The sequence below is a fragment of the Biomphalaria glabrata genome, chromosome 15, assembly GCF_947242115.1.
Source record: "Biomphalaria glabrata chromosome 15, xgBioGlab47.1, whole genome shotgun sequence".
Classification (NCBI taxonomy): Eukaryota; Metazoa; Mollusca; class Gastropoda; family Planorbidae; genus Biomphalaria; species Biomphalaria glabrata.
The window spans coordinates 1,322,789-1,347,702 of record NC_074725.1 but is presented as its reverse complement, the minus strand read 5'-3'; the positions used below and the strand labels follow the sequence as shown (position 1 = coordinate 1,347,702).

The 24,914-nt window shown below is 38.3% G+C and overlaps 2 protein-coding genes across 2 annotated transcripts; both read left to right on the top strand.

Moving 5' to 3' along the window:
• Positions 1 to 428: 428 nt before the first annotated feature.
• LOC106079987 (toll-like receptor 4) lies at positions 429 to 7,205 on the top strand. Its single transcript, XM_056012708.1, has 4 exons — positions 429 to 2,755; positions 4,310 to 4,464; positions 5,720 to 5,883; positions 6,582 to 7,205. Exons 1-4 carry the CDS (start codon positions 573 to 575, stop codon positions 6,771 to 6,773), a joined length of 2,694 nt encoding a protein of 897 aa, XP_055868683.1. The 5' UTR covers positions 429 to 572; the 3' UTR covers positions 6,774 to 7,205.
• Positions 7,206 to 12,735: 5,530 nt separating this feature from the next.
• Positions 12,736 to 23,366, top strand: LOC129923123 (toll-like receptor 4). Its single transcript, XM_056012709.1, has 5 exons — positions 12,736 to 13,118; positions 14,278 to 16,602; positions 18,420 to 18,574; positions 20,515 to 20,678; positions 22,537 to 23,366. The coding sequence occupies exons 2-5, from the start codon at positions 14,453 to 14,455 to the stop codon at positions 22,726 to 22,728; spliced, it is 2,661 nt and encodes an 886-aa protein (XP_055868684.1). The 5' UTR covers positions 12,736 to 13,118; positions 14,278 to 14,452; the 3' UTR covers positions 22,729 to 23,366.
• The last annotated feature ends 1,548 nt before the right edge of the window (positions 23,367 to 24,914 follow it).

Below are 24,914 nucleotides of genomic sequence, written 5' to 3'. Positions count from 1 at the left end.
ATTATTTCTAATTGATATCTCAAGCAAAGGAGAAGAATGGTAATTGACTGATGTGATGGTTTAAACTGAATTAGTCCCCTTTGTATTTCGCTTTAAAATTTGAAATTAACAAAAGATAAAAGTATGAAATCTTATATTTTCATAAGCGCTTCTATTGGCTTGAGGGGGCTAAGGCTCTCGAGTTCGAATCCAGGTCGTGCAACTTTTTAAAAAATAAATGCATTAAAAAAGCGATCACGGTAATATTCACACAGATAACACTTTCTCTCTTCCCCCCCCCCCCAATCTCTTTATTTTTTTATTTTTTTTTCTTTTTCGAATCTTTTTCTGACTTTCGAAAACACATGACCCAGTAAATAGACAATATCACTTTTATAAAGAACTTTTTTTTTTTCAGGATATTATCTATTATATGAAGGAAACGAGAATCTGCAATATACGAAAAAGCCATTTTGAGGTTATGCTTGACACATTTATCACCTGCCCTTTAAGAATTGAGGGGTTAGCAGTACATTCCATTTCAATGAGAAAAATCAATTATACGCAAACAACTTTATGTACACAGCATTGATATGGGTATAAAGATATTATTGCTTTTAATAATTATCGCACGGATCAAGGTGACATCATCGCCAATAAAAATTTCCGACAGCGATTGTAAAAAATATTTGCCTAAGCCTCAAGACCAAGACTATGCCTGCAAATGGGTTGCTAACTACGATGAAGAGACGCCCATGCCGGATCAAGCGGAAGGTCTGGAGATACAACCTCCACAACACCCTTTCGAAACTGATGGAAGCGATTCCCATGACGACCTAGAGAAACTTGACCACACGTATAAAACGGATAGCCAATCTAAGTGCAAGTGTAATTATAACTCGTGTTACTGTGCCAGACTCGGTTTGAAAAAGGTTCCTGACAATCTTCCACAAACCATTCATAGACTGAGACTCGACGACAACGTCATAGAAGTGCTGCCAAACTGTACATTCTGTAGCTACTCTCAGTTGAATTATTTAGACATGTCTTTCAATAATTTGACTCATCTTCAAGTTGGCTCGTTCTGGGGACTCAAACATTTGATTCTTCTTAATCTGCGGAACAACAGCCTGCTGTACTTTAAGGAGACATTCCCGAATGGCGTGTTTTCTGATTTAGTTTCGCTTAGATGTTTGAAGCTTCATAGTAACTTACACAGCGATCTTCCAACTGGCTTTCAATTTCCCGATGAAGTTTTGGCTAATTTGACTAGCCTGGAAAGTCTTTATTTAGATGGATTTGATTCGTTGGTTTTCGGTGAGCATTTTAAAATTTTAATTAAATTGAAAACTTTAGACTTAGCTCAAGGTTACTGTAACATTAGGTCTCTTAGTAACAGTTCATTGTCTAACATCTATCAGATAAGTAAACTGAATATAAGTGGATGCTATCTTCAAGGTGATAGGTTCGGCAGGAACGCATTCAAGCCATTAACAAACTTGCAGCTTCTAGATGTTAGTTTGAACTCAGATCTGGGTGTAACAATGTTCATGTCTGCTTTGAAAGAAATCCGTCATTACAACATCACTACATTAATGATGAACTTTATAGAACCGTTTTTTTCGCCAGCGATATCAATCAAAAAAGATTTCCTGGAAAGTCTACCGTCATCTTTGATTTATTTAGAAGCCCAGGGCAATAACTTCGAGTCTATTGAAACTGGAGCTCTTGAGTTGCTTCCCCCTAATTTGACCTACATTATCGTTGGGGCCAACAGATTTCTCTACGGAGAGTATTTTAATGAGCTTTATACACTAAAGAGTGTGAAGGTTCTCAAACTTAATGGGGGCGCTTATTTGCTAAATATTCCTAAGACATTACGACATTCAGCAGGCTACACTCAGTGCCCCTTGCAACAGCAGACATTAACAAGTTCAAGGCCACTTATAATTACTCTCCCGCCAAATTTACTTTGTCTTGATTTGAGATTCATGGGTTTACGGTACCTTATGTCTGAACTTACTTTCAATTCAAGTAACTCTCTCGAATGTTTGATCTTTTGTGATAATTTTTTCCCTTCACTCGAAGGTCCTATTAAAGGGTTACCAAAACTTTTGACGCTTTCATTAAGTGGCAGTGGTGTCAATGACATAGAGACACAAATGTTTCAATATCTTGGTACCTTACGGGAACTTAGGCTCCGAAACGATCAGCTACAAAACTTTTTTGAACACAACATCAACCCAGAGGTCTTTAAACACTTAAAAAACCTCCGATTCATTGACCTGTCCAAAAATGCGCTGACCTATATTCAGAAAAATATCTTCGAAGGCCTTGACCTATTGGAGGACATTGGCTTGCATGAAAACAGCATGTGGACGTTTAACGTGAGTATCCAGAATATGTTCAACTTAAGGAAGCTGAATCTGAGTCACACCCAGATGACTACGCTCCCCCTGGAGACACGCCAATGTATAGACCGATTGTTGACGAATCATTCGGTCCTTGTCGACTTGTCTAACACGCCGATCCAGTGTGACTGTACGAACATTGACTTCTTGAAGTGGATGACCAGCTCAGGGGCTTTTCATTCCAGATTCACCAACTATATGTGTCGGTACGACAACTCCTCTATGGCGGTGTATGTGACTGACGCCTACAAAGAGACGTTACAAGAATTTAATTGGAAGTGTGCTGACCACTCCATCCTCTTCCTGGTGGTCACCTCTGCTACTTTTTGTATGGTCTGCTGCGTGACAGCTGCATTGCTGTACAGGTGAGTGAAACGTTTCGATCGTTGACCATTCTCTGTCTATTTTATAAATAGTTCTGACTTTAATATTTATTGGGGATTTTCACCAATGGTGGGTAACTACAAATAGCTAGCTATATTTGGTGCATCCGGTGTAAGAAAAAATATAAATGTTTCTATCGTTGACCTATCTCTTTCTTATTTTATAAATAGTTCTGACTTTAATATTTATTGGGGATCTTCACCAATGGTGGGTAACTACAAATAGCTAGCTATATTTGGTGCATCCGGTGTAAGAAAAAATAAACATCCTTATCGTTAACCTATCTCTTTCTTATTTTATAAATACTTCTGACTTTAATATTTATTGGGGATTTTCATCAATGGTGGGTAACTACAAATAGCTAGCTATATTTGGTGGTTCCGGTGTAAGAAAAAAAAAACAACGGAAGTGTTGGCAAGCTAAACAATTTAAAAGTTGTACGATAATGTCTGTTCACTTGTTAGCACAGTAAAACCAAATTTTCTTTATTGTTTAGTTGACAAGTTATCTTTTACTTTATCGTCCTTGAGTTTTTGTTTTGTTTGTATCAACTCTGTAACGCTGCATCAACCTTATAACGCTGTGTCAACTCTGTATCGCTGTATCAACTCTGTAACGTTGTATCAACTCTTTACAGCTGTTTCAGCTCTGTATCGATGTATCAACTCTGTACTGCTGTATCAACTCTGTAACGTTGTATCAACTGTGTAACGCTGTGTCAACTCTGTAAGCGTATCAACTCTGTAACGCTGTGTCAACTCTGTAAGCGTATCAACTCTGTAACGCTTTGTCAACTCTGTAAAGCTGTATCCACTCTGTAATGCTGTATTAACTCTGTACCGGCTGTATCAACTCTGTACCGGCTGTATCAACTCTGTACCGCGTATCAACTCTGTACCGCTGAATAAACTCTTTACAGCTGTATCAACTCTTTACAGCTGTATCAACCTTGTGACGCTGTATCCACTTTGTACTGTTGTATCAACTCTGTATCGCTGTATCAACTCTGTACTGCTGTATCATTTCTGTAACGCTGTGTCAGCTCTGTACCGGCTGTATCAAGTCAGTAACGCTGTGTCAACTCTGTAAGCGTATCAACTCTGTAACGCTTTGTCAACTCTGTAACGCTGTATCCACTCTGTACCGCGTATCAACTCTGTACCGCTGAATTAACTCTTTACAGCTGTATCAACTCTTTACAGCTGTATCAACCTTGTGACGCTGTATCCACTTTGTACTGTTGTATTAACTCTGTATCACTGTATCAACTCTGTACTGCTGTATCATTTTTGTAACGCTGTGTCAGCTCTGTACCGGCTGTATCAACTCTGTAACGCTGTATGAACTCTGTACTGCTGTATCAACTCTCTACTGCTGTATCAACTCTGTAACGCTGTGTCAACTCTGTACCGCTGTATCAGCTCTGTACCGCGTATCAACTCTGTACCGCGTATCAACTCTGTAACGCTGTGTCAACTCTACCACTGATAAAACTCTACTAACCTCAACGCCTCTGCTCTCTTTGTATCTTATAGGTTCCGCTGGAGACTCAGATATTTATATTACGCGGCCTACTTGATGGTGAAAGGTCAAACAAAAAACACTGCTAAATCTGAACAGTTTCACTATGACGTGTTTATTTCCTATGCTTATAAGGATGAGGACTTCATTTTGGGAAGCCTTGTACCAGGTGAGACTTTAAAGATATTGTGAATTTTTAGTAATACCTAATACCTTGCAATTTATATTTCTAATGATGTATAGGTCATTTATGTCTGTGGCCCACGGTTAACGAGGGGTGTCATGTGGCCATCACAACGACCAAGCGCCTTTACTTTTCTCAAACTAATGTCAGGTACAAATTAGAGTTGGCTGGACTCAGGGGCGTCCTAATGATCCCGAAAGTAAAAAAAATCTAAATTTTGATCAGGGATTCGAACCCTGGACCTCGGTTTCGGCCAAGCGCTTTACCATTTTGCCACCAGGGATCCATTAAAAAATTTGGAGATCAAGTTTTCTTCATTCTACTTGCGTCTTGCATTTCACCAACAGATTAAAACATTAAGACGTGGGATTAGAACTCACCTATTCCCAGGACGCCGCTGTCACATTGATTGCAGACTTCTCACCGAAACACTATCCAGAGTCAATTCTCCATGTAAAAGAATCACTTTTAGAATACTCCAAATCGAATTCGCACACACTGAACCACAAACACAAAAAGAAAACAACCCTCAATCTCTCAATCGAGATATAAAACTGTTGTCCCTTAAAAAACATACTGACCGAGGTCATTGACGCCAGTTCGGACGTGGACAAAATGGTTGGTAAGGAGACACACGTCTGCAATGTAATGTGCATGATATTGAGCAAAGTTATGTTCAAACTAAAATGCCGTTCAATGTTTAGATCAAGAATCTAGATACGGTACAATCTAAACTCATAAAAGGGTTAACATCAACAGGCTTGAAATATTTAGCTCTAGGATTGTCAGTGGAGTTCCGCCCAAGTCTATGGGCTTATGAAGAGACTGTGCTTAAGGCAGACGTTGTTATGTGTTTATGATGTCCGGGAAATAAGCGTCTGTCCTCGTTGAGTTGCCTCCCTTTAATTTATTATAATATATAAACATTCTTTTTTTTCATAGACTCAAATACATTTATGTGTGGTGGTTAAGGGGTAGAGTGCTTCGCTTCCGAGTTCGAATCTCAGTGAAGACTGCAATTTTGAACTTCTGGATTTTTCAGCAAACTTAAATGGGTAACCGACATACGCTGTGGAAGCAAAGGCTGTTGGTCGTTGTGCTGGCCACATGACACCCGCTTTAACTTCCGTTCACACCTAAATATCATCTGCCTCCAAAGGTTAGATATATTGTCATACATGATGCATTTTCTTTTCGTATTTCCGAGAGGTAAAGAATGCTCTCTAACATTATTTCCTAGAGTTGACTGAACGGAAGTTGTCAGTCCTGGTCCATGGACGAGACTTTGCTGTGGGGGAATTCATCGCTTCCAACATTGTGACTGCAGTCAAAGAGAGCCGGAAAACTTTAGTGGTTCTCACACGAAATTTTCTCAACAGCACCTGGTGTAACTTTGAAATGCAGGTAAGAATTTACCGCACCGTTGATGTAAAGTAAAAAATAAATTTCGATTTAAGAAAAGTGCTACATGACCCGCTGGCCAGACAAGATCTCGAATGGGAAACTGTGGCAAAGAACAAAGCAGCAGCCCATTGAAGTAGATATCCTTCAGAGACGCTGGAGATGGATAGATCACACCCTCTGCAAGCCTGCATCCAACATAACAAGGCAAGCACTAACCTGGAACACCCAAGAAAAGAGGAAGAGGGGACGGCCCAGGAATACATGGCGCCGCGATTTGGAAACAGATGCCAAGCAGATGGGCAAGACGTGGGGACAGTTGGAGAGACTCGTCCAGAACCGAGATACCTGGAGGAAGCTGGTTGGTGGCCTATGCCCCAGAAGGGACCACGGGCAGAGATGAGATGAAAGAATTTTCGCTCGATTTAAGTGGTTTTCACTTGGTGTGGTCTTCAATCGATTCTGTAAAATGTTCTATTTTACAACTATTATTCATAATGTAATACTACAGCTGTAAACGTAAATGTGAAGCTAGATACTGAAACGGATGATGAATACATAAATATTGAACAGATAAACAGCAGCACTGGGGACCAAGTTTTTAAATAAGAGAAAGTAGTGAATTAAATGTGATTTTTTATACTTTAATTGTTGTTTTTTTATGTTAAAGCTATGAATTTTCTTTTTCTGCTGACCCACAGATGGCCAACATGGAGTCAGTCCACACAGGGCGTCCAGTACTTGTGTTTCTCATCAAAGAATCCATACCTACAACAGAGTTGACCTCTGACCTCTTGTATTACCTTAATAAAAACACATACATTGTTTACCCACAAGGGGAGATTACTGATGTGTTTTGGGACAAACTGGCCAGGGATCTTTTGCAATTTTAAGTTAAATATCACTACACTCAACGTAATCATTGTTCAGTCTATGAGATTAGTTGTAATTGTTTTTTTTTTTTTTTTAAATGTTGTCTCACAAATTAGACAGGTCCGGTCCTACAGGTTGCGGGTCCCTATGCGAAACTGACTGCGCGAGGCCTAATTTGGGTTGTGATAAGGATAATAAGTGAAAATTAAGATTTTGTTTTAGAAAATAGATTCGTGTTTGCATTTTATTCATACTTTACTAAGTACAAAATCAGTCAAATTAACTTTACGAGCCATCTACAGTAGATAGTAGTTTTCCAACAAAAAGCCGATAAATATTCAGATCTGCCGTTTAGATTTACTATCGACTCGCAAAATATCGATTTTGTTGTTGTTGTTTTTTGTTTTGTTTTTTATATGAGATGTCGATATAGATTTAGATTTATATTTGTATGCCAGTGACTATTGAAGTAAATTAAGTATTTGAACTTCTTGTTTGGTTAAAATTCAGCTTATTATTACATTTTTATTAAATGAAAGCTGACAATGCCTTTTTTTTTTAAATCGCAAATAGTACTGGCGTTTTCCATATTGAATGACACATCAAAATGACAATTTTGTCTGTTTTAAAATTTGCATCACTTTTCAGAAGATTTTAAATTTTAGGACATTTTCATGACTTTTTCTTATATTTTATACTTTCAGGAGAATTCCAGGAACCCTTTAATAATAAGTTAAAATGGTTTAATTTAATAATTTACACCTAAAATTCTCATCGCGCGGGGCCTATGAAAGTGCGGGGTCCACTGCGGCCCCATAGGTTGCAGTGGCCTAAAACCGGCCCTGCAAGTAGACGCCTGTAGACAGTTCTAAATATATAACTGATCTAGTGGTCGTTAGTGTTGTGGCTATGGTTCTATTATTCTTGAACCAATTCTTGCTAGATTTTTTGTGTGTGTGCACCATAACAGTTTATGCGCTGCCTTCTAAGGACGCGCTATGTTGGCGTCATTGCTTTTTTGCTTTGGTAGCAGATTCTAGACTGGAGCTTTCTGTTTGTTGATTTCCCCCAGTATTGGGTATAAGTTAGGTAATTATAAGTTCTTCGTTATTTCGTAGCTCTAAAGTCGTTGTCATTACAATCATGTGAATGGCCGTAACAAGGAATGCATATTTTTCTTGTTTAGGGATTCAGGCTTGGGAATACGCAGAAATCAAGCTTTATCTGTGTTTGTACTTGGCTATTATCCATTGGGTTGTGGGTATCGTGAGCCCTGAGTTTGCACTGGGACTAAGGTGTTCTTGCATATTAACAATGTTGTAAATTTGCACATAACTTAGGCGTGTTAACAATTAATATTGTTATGTATGGTCCAATCTCATTTGTGGACCAGTGAGGGGAGGGGGTATCTGGGAGTAGGTTTTCCGTGCTGCCTTTAGGCGCTCAGTAAATACAACTCTGATCGAGTCTGGTGTAGAACCTCGAGCCCCCTTCATAAGTAGCCAAGCCAAGCCACGCTTCCCCTATCTATAGTTAAATATTGTCTGTTTCAGTTTAGATCGGCGACCTATAAAATAGAAAGGGGTCAAATTCAACTTATACCACCAATTCATCAAGTACAATTTCTTTCCCTTGTTCGAGATACCGAAAAGAAAATTTATTACCAATAGTTAATTAACTGAAAAGAAATAAAAATGCAAAAATTTCAGCTTCTTCCGATTATGGGTGGGGAAGAAATAACGTGTACAAACTTTTTACCAGACAGACAGACAGACAGACATAAAAATGAGTTGGTATAAGCTTTGTAAAAAGGAGGATCTCGTCAGAACCGTGAAGAGACGAAAGCTTACCTGCGTCGGTTATACTGTAAGATTGGACTTACTTAAAACATCATCAAAAGGCGTCTCTTTTGATATTCTGCTAATGACAGCTGCCTATCGGGAAGATTTGTGGGGTTTAGTTACGCGAACAGTAACAGCACCCCTATGTTACATGTCATGGACAGATAAAGATGATGAATCTTATAAGGCGTTGAGGCTTAATGTTAGGTAGGGCGCTTGTTTTACGAACAATAGGGACATAAGATCAAACACCATTATAGTTTATGATTGATCATTTCTGGACTTTAAAATTAGTGTATTATTTATAGGCGTGTAATATAATCCCTACTTCGTACAGCATAACACGTGTATCTAAATTCTGAACCGATAATGAACTAATATATGAATAATGAATATAGCAACTGATTAACACACACAAAAACAACTTCACAAGTACTGTCTTTCAAGTCAATAAACTAAATATAGACCGTATCATAACTCTTTCAAACTACACTCAGCGATAGCCGAATACTCTGAATGGTCTGACTACAGACTGTGTTACAACTGACTCATCCCGAACTCCTTTGAGTGACCAATATTTCCCAGAATTCCTATTTCAACCTTTAACTTGAAATACTGTTACCACTCTGTCACTTTTATAAATCTTTTTTTTTTTCATGGAATATTACAAGAGCTAAAATATCAGTTTTGACCTGAAGTAACGTGTACTTGAGTCTGGTTACACTTGTACAGACAATTATTTAGTGGTTCCAATAGATATAACATAACCTCAATAATTTTTTGTGAAAAGAAAAATAATTTTCAAGGGCCTGTATTCGTTTCTGGAGACTGGGACTAATACAATTGCTATGTTGTCAAACGTGAGTTGTCGTTATTGTCTTTGTAAGCTGCTTATTGTTTCTTTTTAACCTTCAAATGACTTGGTGTTAAAATTTGATCCTAAAATTACAGCCAAAACAAAGTTATATTTGGAGTCGTGGTTGTTGTTGCATTTTGTTGTTTCGGTTGTGATTCTTGCTCCTGTAGATGTGGTTGTTGTGTTAGTTGTGATTCTTGCTCCTGTAGATGTGGTCGTTGTGTTAGTTGTGATTCTTGCTCCTGTAGATGTGGTTGTTGTGTTAGTTGTGATTCTTGATCCTGTAGATGTGGTTGTTGTGTTAGTTGTGATTCTTGATCCTGTAGATGTGGTCGTTGTGTTAGTTGTGATTCTTGCTCCTGTAGATGTGGTTGTTGTGTTTGTTGTGGTTGCTGCTACAGCAGATGTGGTTGTTGTGTTAGTTGTGGTGGTTGTTGTGTTAGTTGTGGTTGCTGCTACAGGGATGTGGTTGTTGTGTTAATTGTGTTAGTTGTGGTTGTTGTGGTTGTTGCTACAGTAGATGTGGTTGTTGTGTTAGTTGTGGTTGTTGCTACAGCAGATGTGGTTGTTGTGTGTTCGTTGCGGTTGTTGCTACAGTAGATGTGGTTGTTGTGTGTTCGTTGTGGTTGTTTGCTACAGCAGATGTGGTTGTTGTGTTATTTGTGGTTGTTGCTACAGTAGATGTGGTTATTGTGTTAGTTGTGGTTGTTGCTACAGCAGATGTGGTTGTTGTGTGTTCGTTGTGGTTGTTGTGTGTTCGTTGTGGTTGTTGCTACAGAAGATGTGGTTGTTGTGGTTGTTGCTACAGCAGATGTGGTTGTTGTGTGTTACTTGTGGTTGTTTGCTACAGCAGATGTGGTTGTTGTGTTCGTTGTGGTTGTTGCTACAGTAGATGTGGTGTTGTGTTAGTTGTGGTTGTTGCTACAGCAGATGTGGTTGTTGTGTGTTCGTTGTGGTTGTTGCTACAGTAGATGTGGTTATTGTGTGTTCATTGTGGTTGTTTGCTACAGTAGATGTGGTTGTTGTGTTAGTTGTGGTTGGTGCTACAGCACATATGGTTGTTGTGTGTTAGATGTGGTTGTTGTGTTAGTTGTGGTTGTTGCTACAGCACATGTGGTTGTTGTGTGTTCGTTGTGGTTGTTGCTACAGTAGATGTGGTTGTTGTGTCTTCGTTGTGGTTGTTGCTACAGTAGATGTGGTTGTTGTGTTAGTTGTGGTTGCTGCTACAGCAGATGTGGTTGTTGTGTTAGTTGTGATAGTTGCTACAGCAGATGTGGTTGTTGCTACAGCACATATGGTTGTTGTGTGTTAGATGTGGTTGTTGCTACAGCAGATGTGGTTGTTGTGTTAGTTGTATTTTTTTAGGAAAAAGAATGTGTGTTACTGTTACTGTTGTTGTTCTTGTCCTGATTGTCTTTGTTACTGCTGATTATGTTGCTACTTTGTTGCTAGTATGTTGCTATTATGTTGCTATCTCTGTTTAAGGTGTTACTGCTATCGTTGTTCTATTTACGAAAAAATGCTTTATATAAATGTTTGATCTACCCAGTTGATTTTCCAGAAACTAAAAAAATATCTTTAAAAAAATATGAATACTAAATACGAACGATTTTCCTAGAAATTTGACAGTTTGTGAATAGCTTTAGGAAAACAATTGTTAATTAAGTGGCTACACTGTGAAAACTATGGTTTGAACATTATAATTTTTTCACAAAATATAAAATTAAAAATTATTTTGAACACTCTTTCAGCGGGTATTTCCGCACACAGCTCAAATGTTTCTTTGTATTCTTTAAAGAGTTGAATAACTAGACGCATATGACAACCGACTGTTCGAGAAATTGGCTAGACTGTAATTTGAAGGACTTGATTGTGCAAAGTTCACTGGAAAGGCTTCTTGTAACATTAAAGGTTTACAAGAAATATATAGCATTAGGAATTATTGCGTGTCCTTAGCACATAAAAATACTCAATTAGTCAATTACTTATTAGTTATTAATTATTTTGTTTGATATCGAATAAGGTACAACAACTGTACATTTATTTTTGTTGTTTTATTATTTATTTATTTTTTTATTATTTTTTTATATTTTGCTTGTTTCTGTAATTTTTGTTATTGAAAAGGAATCATTGTAATCACAACTAATATTTATTAAAGTGAAATAAAACAACATTTCTAAATGAGATTAAACTGACAAGATCTTTAATCGTTGTATCCTTCTTTAGAACAATGTCATATTCTTAGATATATTAATGATTAATGATTAATAGAATGCATCTCAAATATCCTCGGAAAACCAGATTAACTTCTAACCTTTACAACTATTGTTATCACGGAGAAGGGGCAAAGGCGAGTATCTGGCACCTAAACTTAGCTTCGGGCAGGAGGGTCTTGATAACGTTGGCTGACTTACCCACCTAAAGATAGCGCCTAGGAGAATGAAAACTCTATACCTAAAGCTTGTGGATTAAACACAGAGGAAAAATCAGGAAGCGGCGATCCTCAGGCAGCTTGAAGCAGTGCTACATCCTAGCAGAGCGACGCCGCTGATGATAAACTGTATCAACACTTGTTCGTTGGAGACATCAGCGACGTGGAGAGGGGGGAGGGGGACTGCTGTGATGGCGACCTCGTTTCGATCACAGCTAATGCCCAGGCTTTCATCTCAGTTCTATGACATGATGCAGGACTGAAGTAGGCCATACACTGTTAAGTACATTTATATTGAAACATTGAAAGAGGAACGGGGCCCTCCACACAATTCTTTGACAGGGCCTCCTGTTACTTAAATCCGGCACTTTCTCGCCGCGCCACTAAAAAATTGTTCAATTTCTGAGGTTGATGTCGAGTTTCTTTTTAGAGCTTTGTTGAACCTTCGTTGTTGTACTAGTATAATTTGCTGACCATGGATATCCATTGCAAATCTAAGCATATATCTAATCTTATCTTATAAAATAAAGACGTTAGTTCAGATAAGAAGATGAATACGTCCTACGCATGTCCCTGGGTCTATCTAGTCATGCAAGTTAATCAATGCTTAAACTCTTTTAAGTCGTTGGTTGTCCTGGCTGATTCAGGCAACCAATTCCATGCTCTAATAGCACTAGGGAAGAAGTGTGGCATTGGTACGAATTTGTCCTAGCATATGGAACAAGAAATGTCTTATTTTTTTGGTGATTTATAATGACAACGTAAGAAATATAAAAAAAAAACGACAAAAAGTCTCAATGAACTTCGCGCTGTTGCATTAAAAGGGGGGGGGGGGAAGGGAATCTATTTTTAGAAGTTTCCATACAATTGGTTTAGTCAGAGGAAACAGCTTCTTATGGGTTAAATTACCTCCTGAGTATTGTCAGTGTGGACCACGAATGCTTCTATCAACATCAATTGATGACAGATACTTATTTTGCTTTGTCACTTGACAAGACAAAGAGACTGAGAAGTCTGGACACTTGCCAACTGTTAAGACTTAAATAAGGCCAAATTGGTTCACCTCAGTATCACTTATATGGATATAACCGTTGCGATATTCGTCTTAATTATATTAATAAAAGAGGTTAGGATAAAATGGAATATCTTTCTTTTTTTCCAAGCGTTCCAAAGTAGAGAATATTCATTGTTCACCTACTATGCAAGCTTGTGCTATTTTGGCTCGTCACGCATCTACGTAAGTACGTTAATTTCCAAACAGCGCAGACTGCATGTCTTACATCGATATTCTATATGTGTTAATAGGGAGTTCTAAAACTGGTAAAGATAATTTACATCTTCAAGCATATAGGTAAAGAAATCGATAGTAGTCCAGAGATGAAATTAAAATTAGGAACAGTGTAATTACGATTTATATAAAATGGTGATATAATAAATATAAATTCAACAAGAAGTAAAGGAGGTGGACCCATGTTTCATAAACTAAAATTTATATATTTAACAATTGCAAACCAATAATTCGCCTCTAGTCCAGAGCTTCTTGGGTTTCTGGTTACTAGTAATGAGGATGTGATATACAGACATGTGTCAGGCTTGTGTCAGGCATGTGTCAGGCATGTGTCGGACATGTGTCAGACATGTGGCACGCATGTGGCAGGCATTTGGAAGGCATATGTCAGGATCCCTCCGAAACGGAACATTTGACTGTCAGAAGGGAACTTTTTTTTCCCTAGAGTTTAGAGCTTCATAAGTCTATGACTGAACTCTCTCTATAATGTTTCTACAGTTTTCAGTAAGGACATTATATATATCCAACTGGTCTGTAACCTCTGGCTATCTGGTTTTATGTGTTATATTATTTTACAAGTGATGATGGCGAGTGATACTGATGTGTGGCTTCCTGGATCAGATTTATTTCTCCCAAAGCCAGTTGAAACTTAGCACAATTATTTATTGTATGCATAAAACATGAACCTATTCAAAAATTAACCAATGAATCTATTAATCACTGGTTATTAATTATTTTATTTGATACATACACATGTAATTAATCGTTCAGTATTTAGCGATATGGCTAAATATTTGAGGTTGTGTCCCCTTAGATAATTAATTACGTCATTTTTTTCCAACACCCATTCTGGAATCGAGTTAAAACTTTTCACAATTATTTAATAATTATTTTGTTTGAAATAGAAAAAGGGAAATAAATTCTACATTATAAGGAGATATAGTTCTAAATGTGAACTTCTTCCCCTCAGATAACAGTGTTTGTTTGTTTTTTGTATTTTGCTTGTTTTATGCTTGTTGTTTTTTTTTTTATTAAGAGAAAAACATGATCAGTTAAAACAAATAAATTACTTTCACAAGACCCTTTTTGTAAATAATTTTTTTTTCAGGCTGGTCATTGAAATGTATGTTGAGAAAAAGTGAATACACTTTTACGTTGAGATAGAAGCCAACCCGAGGTCATACTTGTCTTGACATCTGTATTATCTATCCTGCCGGAATTTTGCCTAAATCTAATGTTTTCGTTGGCACACTAAGTTCTAGATATGTCAAGTTGGTTTAGACATGAGGATATTATTGCTCATATGCATAACATCATGGATACAGGTGACTTTATCATTAAAAGTTTACGACATTGATTGTATCGAATACATGCCTGAATCCCAGGACAAAGACGATGCTTGCGATGACTTTGTGGTAGAGGCATTCACACCAGATCATGTAGAAGGTTTGAATCTCCAATCTATAAAACGCTCTTTCAAAAATGTTGGTAGTGTTTCCCACGAAGACCAAGATACATTTAACAATGCACATGGCCAATGTACATGTGACTTTAGGTCTTGTAATTGTTCAAAACTCAATTTAAAACTGGTTCCTAACAATCTTCCTCGCAGCATTCAGAAACTGAGACTCGACCACAACTCTATTGCAGTGCTGCCAAACTGTACATTCTGTAGCTACTCTCAGTTGAATTATTTAGACTTGTCTTTCAATAAATTGACTCAACTTCAAGTTGGCTCGTTCTGGGGACTTGAATATTTGATTTGGCTTAATCTGGGGAACAATTGCCTCATGTACGTTAAGGAGACATTCCCGAATGGCGTGTTTTCTGATTTAGTTTTACTCAGATGTTTGAAGCTACACAGAAATCTACACAACCATCATCAAACTGACTTTCAGTTTCCCGATGAAGTTTTGGCTAATCTGACCAACTTGGAGAGTTTTTATTTAGATGGTTTTGATTCGTTAGTTTTTGGTGAGCATTTTAAAAATTTAACCAAATTGAAAATTTTAGACTTATCTCAAGGTTACTGTAACATTATGTCTCTTAGTAAAAGTGCCTTGTCTAACATCTATCAGATAAGTAAACTGAATCTAAGTAGTTGCAATCTTCAAGGTGATAATTTAAACAACGATGTATTCAAGCCGTTAGTTAACTTGAAACTTTTGGACATTAGTTTCAACACAGATCTGGGCGTCAAATCTTTCATGCCTGCTTTGAAAGAAATTCGTAATTACAACATAACTACATTAATAATGAACTTCATAGAGTCTTTATACTCGCCTTCAGTACTTATCAATAAAGATTTAGTAGAAAGTCTGCCGTCATCTTTAATTTATTTAGAAGCACAGGGCAATAACTTCGAGTCTATTGAAACTGGAGCTCTTGAGTGGCTTCCCCCTAATTTGACCTACATTATCGTTGGGGCCAACAGATTTTTCTATGGAGATTATTTTAATGAGATCTATACACTTAGGAGTGTCAAAGTACTTAACTTAAACGGGCTCGTTTTTATACCAAACATACCAAAATACGTCCCACAGCCAGCAGGCTACACTCAGTGCTCCTCACCACAGAGGACATTCACAAGTTCAAGGCCACTTGTAATCACTCTCCCGCCAAATTTACTTTGTCTTGATTTAAGATTCACGGGCCTAAGGTACGTTCTCACCGAACTAACCGTCAATGCGAGTAACTCTCTAGAATCTTTGATCATTTGTGACAATTATTTCCCTTTACTTAATGGTCCTATTATAGGGTTACCAAAACTTCTGAAGCTATATATAAGTGACAGCAACGTCAAGGACATTAAGCCACAAATGTTTGAACATCTTAGATCGTTGCAAGAACTCAGACTCAGAAACGACCAGCTGCAATTCTTTTTTGAACAAAACTTTGCCCAGAAAGTGTTTATGTATTTAAAAAACCTGAGAATCATCGATCTTTCCAAAAATGGGCTGGCCTTAATTCAGAAGAATATCTTTGACGGCTTGAATCTTTTGGAAGAGATCGATATGAGTCGAAATGAAATGTGGGCATTTAACGTGAGTATTCTGAACATGCTTAATTTGAGAATCCTGAATCTGAGTCACACACAGCTGAGTTCTCTTCCCCTAGAGACACGCCAACATATTGACCTAGTGTTGACTAATCATTCTGTTTTTGTCGACCTGTCTTTCACGCCGATCCATTGTGACTGTACCAACATTGACTTCTTGAAGTGGATGACCAGTTCCGGAGCTTTTGATGCCAACTTCACCAACTACATGTGTCGGTACGAGAACTCGTCTAGTGCGGTGCTGGTTGAGGATGCTTACTTGCAGACGTTCCAGTATCTTGACAGAAAGTGTACTGACCACTCCATCCTTTTCCTTGTGGTCATCGCTGCAACATTTTTCATGGTCACCTGTGTGATAGTAGCACTGCTGTACAGGTGAGTACCACTGGCCTTGGTAAAGATGTGTATTTAAATACCGCCAACAACAAAAACGTTCGTCCTCCGTACGCATTTCCGATTCCATTTCTACATCTTAGTATTTTGTTCTGTAAATAAAAATCAATCTAAATTTGGTTTTATTCATTCTAATCGTTTTGGTTTTTGAACTCATTTGAATTTAGCGATTCGACAATAGATCTAGATTTATCTTTTCAATGGTATCACAATAATTTTTTTTAAACAGTGTTAAAAATATCATTACTTTCTCTCTCTCTCTCTCTCTCTCTCTCTATATATATATATATATATATATATATATATATATATATATATATATATATATATATATATATATATATATATATATATATATATGTGTGTGTGTGTGTATGTGTCTTTCTCTTACTTTTTCTTTTTCTCTCTTTCTCTCTCTCTCTCTCTCTCTCTCTCTCTCTATATATATATATATATATATATATATATATATATATATATATATATATATATATATATATATATATTATATATATATATGTGTGTGTTTGTGTGTGTGTGTGTCTTTCTCTTCCTTTTTTCTTTCTCTCTCTCTCTTTCTCTCTCTCTAGAAAACGAGCAGAGAAAAGACTCTAGATCTCTAGGTATATCATATTAATGCTATTTGGATTTCTTTAGTATTATTTATTTAGACAACGAATAAAAGGAAGTGGAAATGACGTAAGACATATTATAAATAAGTTGACTTAGGCAAACAAAGATAACTCTAAAAATATGGAGTTCGTGATATTTTAAAAAAAAATGCTCTATATATAGACTGCGGCCTTTTGGGGAAATGCCGAAAATAAAATATAAAGGTTTGATAGAGCTTGCGGGTTTTCTCGCGTGTCAGGTTGCGAATATGTGAAAAAGCGTTCTCAGTGAGTACCTAGGAGGTAAAGGATGTGGATAGGTAAGATAGTTTAAGAGATCTCATGACCCTGGGAAGATACTGGGCTTTGTCCGAGAGGTGGGGTTGTCTGCGTGGGTAAGACTAAGACTAAGAGATCTCATGACCCTGGGAAGATACTGGGCTTTGTCCGAGAGGTGGGTTTGTCTGCGTGGGTAAGATAGTTTAAGAGATCTCATGACCCTGGGAAGATACTGGGCTTTGTCCGAGAGGTGGGGTTGTCTGCGGGGGTAAGATAGTTTAAGAGATCTCATGACCCTGGGAAGATACTGGGCTTTGTCCGAGAGGTGGGGTTGTCTGCGGGGGTAAGATAATTTAACAGATCCCATGATCAATAAGAGGCATGTGTTTGTTTAGAGTTTAGATGTAAGAACTGTGACTCTCGCCTCACCGTGGAACATATCCTCATTGATTGCCCCCAGATACCAGGATATTTAGGGGAAAATAGTTTAGAGCACACAACTTAAAAACACTGATCATGTCGACCCTGGGAAGATACTGGCCTTTGTCCGGGAGGTGGGGTTGTCTGCGGGGGTTTGATTTGTGATGTCGAGGAGAAATTGTGAATATATAATATTTACAATAGATTTTTAATAAATTTTTACTATTTTTACTATCTTAATTGTATATGGACGTTACATTTAGTTACCTGGCTGTGTGAGATATGTTTTTTAGTATGTCATAGTAATGAGTATAAGTTTAAGTATAAAACTATTTGAATTTTTTTCAAAGTTAGAAAATAAAAAAAAGAGTATTATTTAAATTATTAGAAAATTAGAAGAGGAACTACCTCAAACTATTTTAAAATAATACATTTTGCACACCTTGCTAAACATACGACTACATCTATCATCTCATTATATTTGTTTAGGTTTCGCTGGAGACTGAGATATTTATATTACGCGGCCTACTTGATGATGAAAGGTCAAATAAAAAACACTGCTAAATCTGAACAGTTTCACTATGACGTGTTTATTTCCTATGCTTACCAGGATGATGACTTTATTTTGAAGAGCCTTGTACCAGGTGATAAAACAATCATTGTTTGTTGAATATATGTCCTTATTTTAACGGTATCGTGAATTTATATGAATTTATAGCAGGATCAAGTAACCCTTCTTTACTTAGTATGCATATTGGCGTTTTTTTTTTTGTAAAGTATTATTAAAACTAAGACGAATACTTAACGGTTTATCTGAACCGGAACTATCTTATCTTATGGAACTATCCCATTCCATGCTCTAATAGCACTAAGGAAGAAGGAGTGTTTGTACTAATTTGTCCTAGCATATGGGATGTGGAATGTGCCTTTAAGATCGTAAGTTTTTTTGGTATAAACGCTGGACCTTAGATCACGAATTTGTAGGAATAAACACTGAACGTAAGATCGCAAATTGTTAGGTATGGACACTGCGTTATTGTTAGGATGGCTGCCTGGTCGTGCGGATTTGCGCGCTGGATTGTCCTTCAGATTTATCGGTGGTCCAGGGTTCAAACCCTGCCCGCTCCCATCCCCCGTCGTCCTGCGGGAGGTTTGGACTAGGAAGTAATTATCTTCAACTCTGAAGGAACATCCAAAACATGTAAAACATTTTACAAACATTTTTGGGTGTGAGATTACAAATAGCTAGATATGGACTTTGGACCTAAGACTCAAGAAAACATCGAGAAACTGGAACAAACACAAAATAGAGCAGTGAGATTCATAACAAACGAATATTCACATTTGACTAGAGTAACACATTTAGTAAAATCACTAAATTTAGAAAACCTTCAGGACAGAAGACTCAAAACTAATGTAGCAATTATACATAAAACACTGAACCATAATCTTCAAATCAAAAATAAAATTGTATAAAATACTCAGAAAGACACAAAGATAAAGGCACATTCCTCATCCCATATGCTATGACAAATAGAAATGCTCCTTCTTCCCTAGTGCTATTTGAACATGGAATGGGTTGCCTGAGCTAGCCAGGAAAACCAGTGACTTGGCAGAATTTAAGTCATTGGTTAATATGCATGACTGAACGCATGACACGTAGGACGTAATCAACTTCTTTTTTGTAGTAACGTCTGTATTATATAAGATAAGATAAGAAGATAGGATCACAAATTGTTATTTATGGACTATGGACTTAGGATCACATCATATTGTTGTGAAGATCTCGTAATTGTTATCTGTTGAGATAGCATCCAAACAATCTGCGTCTCATAATTTAATGGCAGATAAAATATTATGTAATGGTTAGAAGTTTGTAAATGTTGATCAAATATACGAACCTACACCACAATTATCGTAATTATACTATGCTGGCTCGGTCATGTCACTCGCATGCCAGATAGAAGAATCTCTAAAGACATCCTATACGCTGAGCTTGCGAAGGCAGTCAGACCCAAGGGCCGCCCAAGACTAATCTACAGAGTCGTCTGCAAGCGAGATGTGAGAACCACAGGCATCGAACTAACAATGTGTCTGTGGGTGGGTTGCAACATCTGACGTATCAAGAAAGAGACTACATTTTAGCACTCCTCAGCACCTTCAACGAATTAGCACCTTCAGCACTTACATCAACAAGAAGAGACTCCTGACAATATACATATACAATATATATATATATATATATATATATATACAGGGTTTTTTTGTGACGCGAAGTACCGGCACCTTTTTTAAATGTGGGGAAAAAATTATTACTTTTCTTGTATTTTGACGTATATTATTAATTTATTAGTAGTTAAAAGTTAGGCTATCAATCACTGAGTATCGGCACCTAATCACTGAGTACCAGCACCTTTTTTTTAAAAAAAAAAATCACTGTATATATATATACCTTTGTATCACAATTACATTACTTTAGAATTTTGTAAGTAGAAATATAAAACAAATACGTGTACAATGCTATGTTGATGTAGTTATTCTTCGTATTTCCAAGAGGTTAAGAATACACCATAACATTATTTAGAGTTGACTGAACGGAAGTTGTCAGTCCTGGTCCATGGACGAGACTTTGCTGTGGGGGAATTCATCGCTTCCAACATTATGACAGCCGTCAAAGAGAGCCGGAAAACTTTAGTGGTTCTCACACGAAATCTTCTCAAAAGCACCTGGTGTAACTTCGAAATTCAGGTAAATATTAGCTGCAGTTTAGATCTACTTGTCTATGGCCTCCTTCAGTCGCGGAGCGGCTATGGCTCATGTCATAGAAACGATATGAAAGCCTGGGCATTAGTTATGGTCAAAATTATGGCGCCCACACAGTTCTATCTCTATTCTGCTGATACAGCTTGGAATTAGCGGCGTCGCAGATTCAGCCAGAGTTCATTTCATTTTTTTCATTTTCGATCTCTTGAGGTCTCGATAAATAGGGCTATCAAAATTATTATTTTTTTTTTTCATAAAACTAAAACCAATCTCGCGCTCCTTCAGCTAGCGATGAGACATTTATTAAGGCAGGTTTTAAAAATAAACTTTTCTTTTCAACTTTATGATTGAATTGTTTTGACTAACATAAAAGAGAGCAAAAACCAAAAAACGCAGACGCCCCAAAGGCAGACCTCGAGTACGGTGGCTTGATGACGTAGAGGAAGATCTACAACAGCTAAAAGTCCGGCCATGGAGAAGTTTACCGCCGGATAGTTTGGGATGGAGAGTTGTGCTAGAGCACCTGGTTGGGGGCAGCCTCAGAACGAGACAGTTGGCGATCGCTTACAAAGTTCGCGGGATACACATTTGATACCAAACTAAAGTCCACTGCCGATGACGGACGTAGACCGCGAATACAGAGGGGCGGCAGGGGCAGGTTTCGAACCCGGGAACATCGAGACCTTCAGAACGACAGTCCAGTGAGCATCCCGAAAGGCCATGTAGTCATAGAAAGAAATACATTATTTAAGATTAATTTAAGAAAAAAACTACTTTATAAAAAAATGGAAATCAACTGAAAAGTCCAAAACCAATGCTAGCCAATCTTTATATATAATTCTCTTCGTGGCCCAACCATGCGGGACACCACGACGAAACAGTCATGGGGAGATAACTCTTTTATTTCTGCAAGTTGGATTAGAGTTACTCAACGTAACTTTCGCGGTGACAGAGAGCGAGTCTCAGAAAAAAAAAGAGAAGGGGGGGGCATATGCTACGCCGCGGGTCGGCTCGCCTTTTTGTGTTTCTTGACGTGCCTATGACTTTGTGCTGACTGAAAGTTATACTTCATGGCTACAAGATGGACTGTGGTCAATTTGACACTCGACCACTTCATGTTATGTTTTTGTGTCCGAGTGTCGCATGATTTTTACGGGGCATGTCCTCCGACAAAACAAATCGCGCATCTCAAGGGTGGGGAAAACACGGAGGGCGATACGAGAAAAGCGCAAACAGGGACCTCGTCATACCCGCATACTTTCATCGAGGACTTCAGAGCATTTAACACCTGTTAGGAAGAGGCTCCAGACTTTGCTGGTGACCAATTATTGCGCAGTGCAGGACGGAACACTGTCCTATAGGGGCATATTTTGCCTGGTTCCGCCCGAACTTTGACTCCCGATGCCGTCACTGTGGAGAGAGCGTCGAAAACAGTGTCGCACGTCTTGTACGAGTGTCCCTAGCTCCGCGAGCTGAAGGGGGGGGGACCTGTCTGAGCAGTCACTCGACTTGTAGCTACAAGGCAATAAGCCGAACGGCCAAGTTTCTTGCCAGAGCACTACGGGATGACTAGTCCTTCCTGCTCTGTTTTTTTCAATAGGAGTTCATCTCAGGTGACCAATTTCTACGGAGAATGCTCGCAACCCAATGAACCGAATAGCGAGGGAGGATCTAAATTCTACAAGTTTCTTTAAGATGTCGGACTGATTTTTACGCGATACTAAAATCAAAGTTTCATATTGTCTGTCGCATCAACCTTTTTTTGTTCAAAATATTTATTTGCATTTATTTATTTCTGTTTTTTGTATTCAAAATTCGAACATTCTTTTCTGCTCTCCCGCAGATGGCCAACATGGAATCAGTCCACACAGGGCGTCCAGTACTTGTGTTTCTCATCAAAGAATCCATACCTACGGCAGAGCTGACCTCTGACCTGTTGTATCACCTCAACAGAAATACGTACATCGTATATCCACAAGGGGAAATAACCGATGTGTTCTGGGACAAACTGGCCAGGGATCTTTCGCAATCTTAAGTTAAAAATAAGAACACTTGATGTTATGTATACTTTGTATATTGTGATATTTTGTTGTACATTACTTTTCAATTAATATCGTCGTATATAAATAGGACTGTTGTAACCAATCATACAAGTAGCACATTTTCCTGGCTGATTCAAGCTACCTATTTCATTCACAATTAGCACTAGTTCGTAATTTCATTTCCGCATTCTTTTAGTAGAAATACATGACTGAATAATCTCATAACATCCAAAAGATTTTAGAGTCTATTTTTTATTTTGAGAGAAAGAGAGCGAGAGAGAAGGAGGGAGAGAGAGAGAGAAAGAGAGAGCGACAGAGAAAGAGGAGAGAGAGAGAGAAAAACGAAAAAGAGAAGGAGTAGAGAGAGAAAAGAAAGAAAGAGAGAGAAAGGGAGAGAAAGGGAAAAAGAGAAGAGAAAGAGAGCGGGAGAGAAAGAGACAGAGAGATGAAGAGAGGGGGAGAGAAAGAACGAGCGATAGAGAGAGAGAGAGAGAGAAAAAAAAAAGAGAAATCAAGGAATGGTGTGATAAAGTTTTCGCTCTTGTCCGTGTGTAAGTAAGACTAATATAATATTGGCCTTTTTGTCTACAATCAAAATGGGTCAAATAAACGTCTACAGTGATCGATCGTGCTACACGCTTGTCTTCTCTTTCTTCAAAGTACTTTTTCACTTTTATATTTATTTTTTTTTATTTTTCCGTTCTCTATTTAAATTGTCATACAGCAGCGGTTCTCAACCTTTTAAGCTCGACGACCCCTATTTACAATCCTCCACTCTGCCGCGACCCCCCCCCCCCCCCCCCCGCAAAACAAACACACATACAGAAGAGTAGAAAATAACAATCCATAATTTCGATGGTCTTAGGCGACCCCTTGTAAATCCTCAATCGACCCCCAAGGGGTCGCGATCCACAGGTTGGGAACCCCGGTCATACAGGATGTCCTGTGGAAGTCGACCTACTGGCATTCTACGAAAGTGGCCAAGCCAGCCAAGGCGTCTGCTGCTGATAACAGAGCGGATGTTCTGGCACCCTGCTCTTCGTAGCACTTCCTCATAGGTTATCTTATCTTGCCACCTTAATTTAAAGATCCGCCTTAGGCGATCTAATAGAAGGCAGGAGAGCCGCTGGTCGCCCACTTTTACGGTATACGGATGTATGCAAACGCGACATGAAGCTCTTCAAAATCGACACTAGCAGCTGGGAAGAGGTGGCACTGGATAGATCCACATGGAGAGAGAGCATAAAGGAAGGGTCTTGGACTGCAGATGTCATAAACTACAGAAGCAGAAAGAAGAGTGAAAATGCAACGGCGCCTGGTGATTACATATGCCCAACCTGCGATCGCAGCTGCGTATCAAGGATTGGCCTCTTTAGTCACACAAGAAGTTGCAAAGGGAAAAGATCGTCTCTGTATTCTGTGTGACTGTATTTCGAGTGACTGTATTCTGAGTGACTGTATTCTGTGTGACTGAGTATGGTCAGGCTAGTTGACCTTTACTGTTAGTTCATGGTTGAGTGAACAGCTAATAAAATGTGTAGGATATGACTGCGTAGAGAGGGGTGGGGGGGCAGTGAACATCAGAGTCCTGAAGGAGACATCGTGTACTAAATGAAATGGCGTGTCAAGATAATAAAGTTACTTGCTGTCATGTACTGGCTTGATGACGTAGAGACAGATCTACAACAGCTCAAAGTCCAGGCATGGAGACGTAAAGCCCAGGTTAGATCAGAATGGAGAGATAAGCTGAAGCTGGGCCAGAGCACTCCATGGAATGGGATGGATGGGTGGATGGTATCATGTCCTAAATGAAATGGAATGCCAAGCTATTAAAGTTACTTATTAATAGTTATTAAGTCCTTCTTAGTGTGTACAAGTTATCTAGTATAGTGATAGTTAAAGATTTCTTTTATATTACTAGACCTTAACTTTAAACAAAACAACTCTTGCAGAAATAAGATTTTCACTATTCCTGTAAGAGGGAGAGCTGTGGCCGAGTGGTTAAGCGCTCGGCTTCCTGGGTTCGAATCTCTGTGAAGACTGTGGTTTTTAGGGCGCTCATAAGTTCACCCAGCTCTAATGGAAGGGTGGATGGGTACCCCACTTTAGCTGGGGAAAGTAATGATGGTTAGTCGTTGTGCTGGCCAAATGACACCCTGCTCATTAACCGTTGGCCCAA